Source organism: Ochotona curzoniae, unplaced genomic scaffold (assembly GCF_017591425.1).
Source record: "Ochotona curzoniae isolate NIBS_2020 unplaced genomic scaffold, NIBS_Ocur_1.0 scaffold_3835, whole genome shotgun sequence".
NCBI classification, from domain to species: domain Eukaryota; kingdom Metazoa; phylum Chordata; class Mammalia; order Lagomorpha; family Ochotonidae; genus Ochotona; species Ochotona curzoniae.
In genome coordinates, this window is record NW_024467114.1 from 22,918,042 (window position 1) to 22,929,943 (window position 11,902).

Here is an 11,902-nt window from a genome sequence, read left to right on the forward strand (position 1 = left end):
CCGAGAAGGAAAGTATCTCTGAGTCATCTGGGGTCCACGCCCCATGAGCTGGCCGAGAAGATGCCAAAACCGAATCCCCCATCTTTCCCTGCTACCGTCTAATTAAGGATGATCTATTTCATTTACACTGATTTGGAAAATGAAAATTCAAGAAGTGGGAATAGAAACAAGACTGCAGGAAGGAAAGAGAGACGAGTCGGTGACTGGCAATCTGGTGTCAGCTGTCTCCAGGGGAAGCAGTGTCTGGATCTTGAAGTCTGACTAGCACAAAATGAGAGCAGGAACAAGTCTATTTTTTCCCTGGTTCTCCGCAGGGAACCAATCTAACCTATTTACAAGGGGTCTTAGGGGAAATCTCTTTAAATAGCTATCTTGTCACCCTCCTTTTCGTCATCTTCCAGGATCACTTTGGGCCTCTCTTCCTGGAGCAGCCTCACCCCTGTAAAACAAAGCACAGAGCTGCAATTAGGAGCCTCCAAGGAAAGTATTAGTCAGCCTGGCAGTGCAGCTACAGCACACAGGAGCGTTGCAACCCAGAGACACCTTGGGGTCTGCACTCAGATGAAAGTAGCTGGGTGGGATGGAGGGGGTGTAGTTAATTTTTCCCCATAAGTGTTCGATGGGGATAATGCTCTGGGTATACACAAACTTGGAGTTTGGCAATCTTTATCCTCTTCTTATGGGAGTTGTGCTCTGAAAAATGGGCAGGTTGTGGTATCCAAGACTTGGGCTCCTAGTTCAACCCCTCTATCTTCTCTCTCTCTCTCTGCAGATATCACCTAAGTTTTCTCATATGTAAAATGAGGACCCCGCTACTCATTATGAAAGGCTGTGTGCCACAAAATGTGCGCCATAAACCACACTAGCCAACAGCTCTGTGTCAGTTTTTCCTTCCTTTTCTAATTTGTAAGCTAATTTTCTTTTTGAGAAGAACTGGTGAGCTTTGCAGAAATCCTACTGAAACGTTTTTTACTAACAGCTGGGGAAAATATTAAGCTGAGACTCTGGATCTGTTTGCAAACTTTAGTGCCCGTGGATGATAAAATTCACAGGGGTCAAAGCCAAGGCCAAATGAGTAAGTAAGGAAAGTGTAGTAGGGTTATCATTATTTTTTTTATGATTAATGATCCCATGGACATGATTTTACAGATTTTTTTTTCTTTTTCAGGAGGATTTAAATACCCTTTCCTGAAAATTGAAAGATGTTCAGTGGCTTTGTGCTTAACATCTAGGCAAGATGAACAGTCTCTACCTCTCTTGGGCTGCCAAAGTACCGTGTTTTTGAAGTTCTTTGACTCTTTTCATCCATTTGGTCATACATTCAGCTTCAGGAAGCTGAGAATTTTCTGTTTGCATTCTTCTGTATCTTTCATATGAAATGTCTCCAGTACTTGTCATTGAGTATTCTAGTTCTCTGCTCATCCTTCCGGGTATAACCGCTGGGCGTTGCTCTTGTTGGCAGTGCCTGTGCCTGGGTTTGGGGTTTTTTGTCTTGCTCTTAAAAAATCATTCTCAGGGGCACGGGGGTGGGTCTGGATGGGGTTGGTGTAGGGGGATGGAATTTTGAAAACAACAAAAAAAATAAAAATAACAGCAACAAAAAATAATTCTCAGATCAGGAAACCACTGGGCCAACATGAGAATTTTTACCTTTCATCACATGTGGTTATTGCTCTATGATATTAACTTGTTCTTATTGTCTACTATTCCCAGGAAGATTTGTTAAATGTATGCATGTATTATACTACATTATAAACTCCAAAATAAAAATTTAAACAAAGTTAACTACTCTGTGAAATTCAGAATTTTGAACACAATTTTCTGAACTGAGAAGCCCAGAAAACACCAGCCACAGAGGTTCGGGGGTGGGATGTGAAGTGTGAAGTGGATCATTGTAATGAAAGGACAAAGGAAGCTATGATTCCAGTCCAGTCCCCCATGATTTGTCTCATCTCACTGCAGCCAGCCAGCTTTGTTTCCCGTTCCCTCCCCCCACTTCTCTCAATTAGAGACCTTTGAACACATGAAGCATTTCAGAAAGCTCTAAGCGGGGGGGGGGGGAGAGAAGCTGTGCACCACAAGAGGCCTTTCTACGACACTGGAGTCCATTCAACAGCAGCAAATTAATGAAAACTATGTTGATCTGAATGACTATTCATTTGCTTCAGTTTCTGGTTTATTCAGATGGATTCTCTACTAATTAACTGATATTTATTGGAGGAGAAGAAAACAATTTCAAGAGTCTGGCTAAAATCAGGCTCCTGCATAAATCACTTATGAAATGCAATGGGAGATATTTTCTCGCTCTTGCATCAGCTGCAAAGAGGTGAAGATTTTCATTTGGCATTAAGGCGAACATAGTGGGTGATCTTAGAGCTAGCTCTGCTGTGACCCCAGACTTTCTCTTCATCTTTGCTTGATCTCTCTTTAAGTGAAATCAAATCTGGCTTGGCTCAACACAAGCAGGCCTTTTAATTCCCAGAGCCTGGCCAACTTCCTGGTTACTTTGAGTACCATTAAAACCTACTCATGTGAAAATCTGCCGCTCCTCCACTACATGCATACACAGAAAAAGCCCTAGGATTTCAGAAACTGAAGTCTGTTAAATGCTCAAGGTCAGCCCATCCCAGAGTGGACTGGGCTATGCATAGGCACAGCAAAGTGAATGCAGTTTTATGTTAATACGCATATGCATTAAGTTTAACGTCTTAGACTAAAAAAAAAATCTATGGCAGCTCATCAGAATCACTTCCTGGATATCATCACTTAGGCTGAGCCTTCACTTAGGATGTCTACATGTACTTGATGTGCTGGAAGTCGGGAGACCTCCATTTTTGAAAAACAGCGCTCTGGCTTGATTCTCTGCTGATCTTCCTGTTCTTTCAGGGGGAGTGAGAGTTGGTTGTTGGAGTGTAGATTTTAGAGCCAAAAAGCTTGGTGACCCCCTAGCACTGATCAGGTCGTTGAACCTATCTGATCCTCATTGTATTCACATCTAAAACTGAAGGAAAGATAATCTGTCTTCTGTAGGATGTGATGCTGAGCTAGGCTTAGGTCCACCTTATCTTTTTTTGTTCTAGTCAGCTCAGAACATGAACTTGTGCTAAATCATTTTTCATAGCCAGGAATGGCTGGATAATAACATACCTCCTTCCCTGCAAGGCCCTCAGGAGACATTCTAACACAAGGCATCAGAATTGGAATAAGCAGGAATTTAAGAAATGACATTTCTTCCTTTCTCCTCCTTTCTATATGGGAAACTAGGGAATTTGGCTATTTGTAAAATCCTGGTGCTGGTACAAGTTCTGTAAGGACCGCTCACCTTTGTAACAAGCCATTTTAGAGCAAGTGTGATCCACCCTCAGCACCGTCTAAGAGGGGTCATCCACAATGCAGACACATGCTCCCACCAGAGAAAGCCAGGCTGTAAGATCATCTGTGATAATAAGCCCCACTAGGGTCTAACCTCTGTCTCCAGCTGGGTAGAAGAGGTGTCACTTTCCAGGGACACAATGACTCCTTTTTTTTTTTTTTTAAATCATTGCCAAGCTGCAAATATGCTCATAGCTCCTCAGCCAGTGCTTCTGGTCTCGTTAGTTTTTACTTAGCCTCGTTCCTTTTGCTACTGACTGCATTTCTTTCTCTCCTAAGGACTCTGACTATCCCGATGGGAATAATCATAAACAGTGTTCCCAAGTCACCAAGTCTTGTCTCCTGGCAATAGTGGACCATGTTGGTCAGCAAGCCCAGGGCTGGTATGGACAACTTAAATGACTCTCTGTTGAAGGGCTGCTTGGCAGTTGGAACCCGTCAGATCAGCTCACTAACTCAGGGGAATGAAGTTAGGTACCAAGACCTTGAGAAGACAGTGTCTCTTCGTCCGGTTCTCGCTTGCCAGGGGCTGGGGGATGAGGTGTGCTCACTGTGCTTTTGTCTGTGAGTTTCTCTCATTACCTTTTTCGGAACCAATCTGGATCTTTCTGAACATCTGCTGAAAGCTCTGTCCTTGTCAGTTTACTAGCATTTCAATGACTGCCAAATCTTTAGATACTAAAAACCTCTTCAGAAATAAAGTGCTTCAGCTAATATGCTAATAAAACCTAGAATCATACCACAATATCTGTAATTGCACACAGTTATGACACAGAGACTTGCTGATTCAAGGAATTCCACAATGTCTGCAGAGTATAGACATACCATGCCCCTCTTCCCCTTCAGCTCCTATAGACTCTGCATTGTTTGAGAGGTATTTTTCATTTGATAGCGAAGTTGCTCTCTGAGGAGGTAGAGATTGAGATGTAGGCAGTATCCATGGCAGGATGAACAGCATTTAGCATTGTCAGCAGTTCCTTGAATCAGCCAGAACACATGACCAGGTGGGGTCACAAGCCTACCGTTCACATTGATATATGGTAAATGAGGAAAACCAAGGATGAATGCAGCTAAAAAAAAAAAGTGGTTGGAAGAGAGGAAAAGGCTAAGAGGTAGGAGGAATATAAGAACATGAGCCCCAAGAACCTGGAACTTGTTCCTCTACCACCACTGGCGCCCCTATGATCTGACTGCTTTTTTCTTCTGAACCTGGGAAATTTTTATTAAATGGAATGATGGGAAAAGTGGCCTGATAATAGCTGCCAAATCTCATCTTCTCCCCAAAGTCCTCCTTCTAGATTCTTATAATGTTCAACATCCAAACCATAGTGTAGTACAACAAAAAACTGTAATTCACAATCAACATGTTCACATACCATGTTAAACCATAAATTCACCTGTCTTCATTCCCCAAAGTTTTTGGGGGCAAACTCAATTCTCATTTATGGTTTCCCTGCACCCATGGTTGTGCACATAGTTCAGTAAGTTTCTGTTTATTTGCTTTGGCACTGATTAAGATAATTGCCCAATTCCCACAGCTTTTATTCTCTCTCCCTCCACCCCTGACTTGGAGACTCGTCATTTTTTCCAGGCATCTCAAGTATAATTGGTCATCAGCCTTAGGATGCACAACTCATAGAATCCTGAGTAAGAGGGCATTTCAACCTTTCTCAGGGGCCCGCTTACATTTCTATTTCACTGGCTCAGAGATTTGGACCAACTCTGCTCTGACTCACCCCAGATCAGTCTTCACGGAACTGCCAACAATGAAAAAATGGATTAACCTGAACACCAAGAAATGTGCTTCCTCGCCAGGAGACTGGGATAATGAGCCAGAACAGAGGCCGTACCCCTGGCACCTCCAGGTGGCAAAGCTCCTGAGCTGTTCACACTACCCCTTGCAATCATGCTGCCTTTACTCTCACCTGACTCGAAGGGAGACATGTGCAGGGCAGGTGTGTCTTTTCTCCTGGGTTTTTGCTGGTCTAGGTCAGCGTTATGAGGCGCGGAGTTCACTTTATTCTTTGGATGTCTCTCTTGAACATCATACCTTTTAATCAAGTGTTCTGATATCACCCCTGTGGTGTTTGGGGAACAGAGAAGGATACAAGGTCAAATACGCATGCCAAACACATGGGTGTGAGGAATGTGTATATTTACATATTTGCACATACACCTGGTGGGAGCAGTCAATGACTTTGTAATCTTGTTTCAATAATAATAATAAAAGTATTTTTAGTAAGAATAGTTTTTATTGAGGCTACACTAGGGACATCCTCCACCCAAAGGGTTTTCTTTCCATGACTGAACTGATTTTTTGACTCACAAAACTGAAAAACTGAATATTCCTCCCACCATCACCTATTTAAGGAGAGTGAGGCTGAGAAGTGTGCCCAAGGTCATGCAGCTCACTAGGGCCACGTGGGAACTGAGCCCAAGTTTCTCCACCTGCAAAGCCCACTCTCTCTAGTCTGAGAGTGCTTTGCTCTTCTACAAGAGATGAGCTACACACTTGTGCCCTGAGATCTTTATCGCTGCTCTATGTCGACCCACCTGCTTCTCACCTCCATTTCACAGTTGAAAATGTTTTCACACTTAATAACTCCATAAATGGCCTCTCCTATAAACATTTTCCACAATTTAATACTCAAGCTCAGCCCTTGTGGTTCCTGTCTAAAGATCTCCATTTTTTTTTAAGATTTATTTATTTTTATTGGAAAGGCAGATATACAGAGAGGAAGACAGAGAGGAAGATCTTCCGTCTGATGGTTCACTCCCCATGTGGCCACAATGGCTGGAGCTAAGCCAGTGCGAAACCAGGAGCCAGGAGTTTTTTCCGGGTCTCCCATGTGGGTACAGGACTCCAAGGCTTTGCGTCATCCTCGACTGCATTCCCAGGCCACAGGCAGGGAGCTGGATGGGAAGAGGGGCTGCCAGGATTAGAACTGGTGCCCATTTGAGATCTGGGCGCGTGCAAGGTGAAGACTTTAACCACTGTGCTATGGCACACTAGGCCCCAAGATTTTGATACTGCTTTCACCCCCACTCCTGTCTGCCCCAGCATATTTAGCTCTTTATGTACTAGTGGTCTTTTTATTTTTTTTTTTAATAAATCTGGAAGTTCCATGTGAGAAAGATTTGCGTTCTATTTGTCTGATACCCCTCAAAGTATTGTAAACAGCAAAGACACAAAGAAGGGACCAGGAGCGAAGGACAAAAGGAAAATGCAACACAACTTTTGAGAGCGCGACAGATCACATGCAAGGGTGTTGTAGATCTAAGTCGGCAGTTCACCAGGCTATTTTGTTTTTCTTGTGGGCAGAGAGGTGGGCTATGTCTCCCAGCCTCCTGCAGCTGGCTAAAGCCCTGTGATGGATGGAATCTCCTTGTCAATCCTCCCTTCTCTTTGTCACCCAAACCTAATGGCTACTGATGCTCCTGCTGACTTTGATCACTATGGATGGGTGATGGAGCCTTAAGCCTGCTGCCCCGAGGCTCTGGTCTCTTGTACTCCCCAAAGACCACTACTGGTGAGTGAAAAATATATTGCATTATGTTTCAAACATTGATTTTATTAGGATATAAATATTTAAACATTTAAATAGCCAGATGCTTAAAGAAACGTTTGTAAGGCCAATGAGATAGAGCATCCTCTCCTCTGCAAACCAGCCCCGTCCTCTGTTACCTGGTATAAAGGGTGGGATGTGCAGGGCTGGGGTATCTTTCCTCCTTGGTTTCTTTTGGTCTGACTCAACATTCAGAGTAGTCTGTCCGTTTTTCCCTTTTCTTGGCTTCTTTTTGAGATCACAGTCTTTGATGAATTGGTCCGAAAGGTCATCTGATTTAGATAGGAAGATGAGAATTTAGACAAAGAAAATGAGAATATACCAAGAGTAAGAGGCTGGTCACAAACAAGTTGGTTTCTGATTATACTTGATGATGACAAGGGCAGACACCATTTGGTCTGGAAAAGAAGTGTTATTTTGCTTTCTTCACAGCAGATTTTAGTAGCCTTGCATGACTACATGGAATAAAGTGAAAAACCAGAATTCAACAAAATAGCAGATGAATAGAACTCAAATAGGTGGCCATCAATCTGAAGAGGAACTTAAAACTAGCATCAGGCAAGTCACAGGTCGGGGCTGAATTAACTGACTGATTCAGGGACAGCTTTGCTGTGCTGATGTTCCTCAACTTCCTTGGTGACCCTATGGAACCTGAAGCTCCCTTGGTCTGGAAGTGTTCCCTGCAGTTTGCCTCTAGTGCTGCTGCTGAGTCCCACCTGCGCATCAGCCCTGACCTTCTCAATGCCACCAGGCTTTGCTACACTCTCATTTGCCCGATCCCATCTCAGCATCTTGTTCTCTCTTTATTCTTCTCTTCACTTTTCTCAGTTGTTGACATGTCTTCACCACAGCTTTTGAAGCCAGGATATTACTGCATGCCCATAAGCAGCTGTAACAGGAATCCAGTCTGGCTGCTTCTTGCCAATGGAATCTTCCTGTTCTGCCTCTCTGCTTTCATCTAAGCTGCTTTCCTGTGGGCTTCTCTGCTTGCTGTTCTAAAACAGCACCTTTTTACAGATTAAAGATGACCTCCTTTTTGCGTTTCCTTCCAATGAGAACAGGGTAAAGAACCTGGGTTTTAATTTCTAGAAATTTTAATATTTTCCTCAATATTTAAGTGGTAGTAAATATTAAATAGCAATGTGTGACAACTAAAATGTATTAATGCTTGCAAATGCCTGCTACATTTGATGCTCTGCCATCAGTCACTCTAAATATTCCACCTGTCCCAGAGGAAAACCCACCTCCACAATTTTTCTTTTCTTTTTTTTTAATATTTGTTTTTATTGGAAAGACAGATCAGATATATGAAAATAAGGAGAGACAGAAAGAAAGATTGTCCATCTGATGGTCTACTCCTTGACTAGTCTCAACTGCTGGAGCTGAGATGATCTGAAGCCAAGAACCAGGAGCCTCTTCCAGGTCCCCCAAGTGGGTGCAGGTATCTAAGGCTCTGTTTTCCTAGGCCATAAACAGGAAGCTGGATGGGAAGTTGAAGAGTTGGGGCATGAACCAGGACCCATGTGTGACCCCAGGACTTGCAAGGGGAGTTTAGCCATGGAGTCATCACACCAGGTCCCCCACCTCTTTTTCATAATTCATTGCACACCAGTCCCAGGTGTCCTTTCTGAATTTCTGAATATCCACAGGTAACACCAAATATGACTAGTTCTACATATTTGTTCTTTGTCCTCTCTAAGGACCAAATATTGTATCTTTTGTGTCCTTAATAGCAATGAATAAATATTGAGCATGTGCTTGAACAAGTGGACTCACGTATATTTAGTACCAGGAATTGTTCTGGTGGAATAAAGAACCCACAAGACAAATTATTCATCTTCTCCGGAATAACCAGGTCCAAACAATGTAGCTATATTTACCAATATGAATAAAGGTTGGGAAACTCGGATTAATTTGACCTTTCCTTTCAGCTCCTTGCTCTTCCTTCCTTTCTCCCTTCTTCCTGATCAACTCTCTTGTTTTCTAACATGTAGGTACATTTCTTTAATATATTGAAGATTAAATGTGTCAGCCATTATGCTTAAGTTTTGAAGATCTAGACATAACCTATATCATTCATTCAGTTCTTCATTCATTCAGGGGCAGGGAATGTAAAGCCATCTAAGGCCCATGATATTCGTCTCTGGCCTTGCCAAGGCAACTACAGGCAGGACTCAAAATTCAATATATCTATGGCAGGCTATTTTTTTCTTTTTTTTTTTAAGATTTATTTTATTTTTATTAGAAAGTCAGATATACAGAGAAGAGGAGAAACAGAGAGGAAGATCTCCTGTCCGTTAATCCACTCCCCAGGCGACCACAATGGCCAGAGCTGCTCTGATCCGAAGCCAGCACTTCTTCTGGGTAGCTCCCGTGTGTGTGCAGGGTCCCAAGGCTTTGGGCTGTCCTTGACTGCTTTCCTAGGTCACAAGCAGCGAGCTACTGGGAAGTAGGGCTGCCAGGATTACAACCAGTGCCCATATGGGATCCTGGCACATGTAAGGCGAGGACTTTAGCTGTTAGGCTACTCTGCTGGGCCCAGCAGGCTGTTTTCTAAGTTGATCATTTTGTATGGCCGGTGAATGATGTTGTCACTACGTAGAAGGTCCTAGATGGAAAAAAAGAGGGTCCCTACCATTTACTGCACACGTTTATTTCAGCTTTGTATCAGGATCTGTGCTAGACTCCAGAAATACAAAGAAGACCAAGAAATGGTTCTTGACTTCAGATTGCTTATGGATCACTGGACTTTATATCTGGAAGATCAAAAAAAGTCTCAACACACATAAAGAATCTTTCAGGACTAGTTAATATTCATTTATAATTAAGCCTGTATCATCTCAAGATTATTATACACTACAAATCAAAATTAAGTTATTACTCTTCTCAGCCACATTTCCTAGCAATAAATATCTTATTTAGAATATTCTAATAATTTCATTTAATCGTCTCAACTTCATAAACATTTACTGAGATCATCCTATGTTTAAGTCATGAAACTATGTGGCATCAAGTTTACAAACAAGTCAGGAAGTGAGACGGGAACTTTGAGTGTAGATGAGATGGTTTCACAATATTTCCCCATGTAAGATGAAGCAATACCTGTGTGATTCTTCCCCGCTTGTACTTTAGCAATGCTTAAATCTAAGTATAGTCCTTAAACATGCGATCTCACTGTTTTCCTATACCCAACCTCTAAGAGCAGCATCCCATTCTCTCCAATTTGAAGGGAAGGCCTGGGAAGCCAGACTAAGTGGTACATGACTGGCAAGTATGGGATCAGAATGGAACCCTTGCAACTCTGTGTTCTACTGCTGGCTGAAAAATCTGTTTTCAAATTGTGTGTGTGGGAGAGAGAGAGAGAAAGAGAGAGGAGAGGTCACAGTTAAGGCTACCCAACATTATGCACATCACAGTCAGTGGTTAAATTCATGAATGTATGAGCAGGTATTGCCTAGGATGGGTACTGTCTGACTGTGGAAACCATGGAGGTCAAGGCTGAGTGTGCACCTGCTGCAAGCCACCTCTTTGACCTCAAGGCACTACGCAGTGCATAGCACAGAGAGGAAGTCATTGGCTTCCACGTTGACTTTTACTTTGATGGCATTTTTCCTTGTTTTTGAAGAAATCTTGGAACATAAAATATCTTGATGGGAAGTGGGGAGAGGAGAGAGGGAAGGAGAGTCATAATCGGAGAGGCATCAACAAAAACTATGAATATGCAAAAGGCATATCCATCAAAAGTCTGAGTGTCTCATTTTTAGAAATGGGTAGAGGCAGAAATGTTTCTGGTATTTTCATTACAAAGGTTATGTAAAAAGTCAGTTCTGGAAAGGAAACAGATTGACAATAAAGCAGAAAAATGCTATTTAAAATTCTGTCTTGATAGGCAAAAAGAGATATTTGAAATATTTTATTGGCAGTGTGCATGGGATGTTAGTGTGCTAGGAAAATACTAGAAACAAGCTATACTGTCATGTTCCATTTATTGCCTCAAAAATACTCTGCCTGGGACTCTATCAGACTCCAACAAAAGAGGATCGTGCCCCTCACCCCAACCCTAATGAGCTCTTCTCCATGCTTCAGCTCCTATTTCCACGGCAGACCCCACAGCCCTTGGCTGTGTGCCGGTCCATCTGGTGTTGGTTGTCACCAGAAGGCACGGATTCTCAGGTTTCAGGGGCTCTAACTTGCCCAGACGCTGAATGGTGGAGATGTCCCCTTTCTGATTTCCACTCGTGACAGTCACCATGGAGACTTACCTAAGTGGTTGCAGTGGGGGTCCAACACATCCAGCCTGTCTTCTGGGAGCTCCAGTGGCTGCATTTGCTCCATGGACATCATCAAAGGAGAACGGGGTGTGTGTGCTTCTCTTGCAGCCTCATGAAGGAAATGAAATAGCCCATAAGTATGCTTTTCACTCACTCTTTCACTTAACATATTCAGATATGTTTGAGTCCTTCCTGATGGAGTCCCCCATTTGATCCTGCTTTCTAGGGTTGACTACTAGAAGTTTTGAATTTGAAATCTAAGCCAAAAGGAAATGACACAATTATTGACCATTGTCATGTATCAAATATTCATATTTGGCCTCTCAGAGGCACTTTGGGAGTTTCTGGATGACTAATGATCAGGTCTGAATTAGAAATGAGTTAGGTGAGTTAGAGAAAATCTTGACTCTACCTTGCCTGTATTTTCTTCACTGAGCTCTGCAAAGTAGGATATTGCTTTGCAGGTGAGGCACCTGAAGCTGTGTGAGTCCAGGACCAGACATGGTTTGTCAGACTCCCACTGCAGTCAAGACCAAGCATTACCTTGCTCTGGTTTGTACTATCGCATTTTATCATTAAAGATAATGAGACTGTCTTTCCAAGCGCATTAGGATGATGGGAGGAGACACTCTGGCACTTGAATGGATTTTTATTGTTTTCTTCCTGGAGACCCCTGCTTGTTCTCCTCCCCCA

The 11,902-nt window shown here is 42.8% G+C and overlaps 1 protein-coding gene across 2 annotated transcripts; it reads right to left on the reverse strand.

The window, feature by feature from the left end:
- Positions 1-359: 359 nt before the first annotated feature.
- On the reverse strand, positions 360-11,282 carry PPP1R17 (protein phosphatase 1 regulatory subunit 17). 2 transcript variants are annotated; one of them, XM_040965135.1, is made up of 4 exons: positions 11,201-11,282; positions 7,058-7,210; positions 5,298-5,450; positions 360-439 (listed from the first exon to the last, which is right to left on the reverse strand). In XM_040965135.1, exons 1-4 carry the CDS (start codon positions 11,280-11,282, stop codon positions 360-362), a joined length of 468 nt encoding a protein of 155 aa, XP_040821069.1. The 2 variants fall into 2 exon arrangements, with proteins under 2 accessions (XP_040821069.1, XP_040821070.1); XM_040965136.1 differs by lacking the exon at positions 7,058-7,210.
- Between the last annotated feature and the right edge of the window lie 620 nt (positions 11,283-11,902).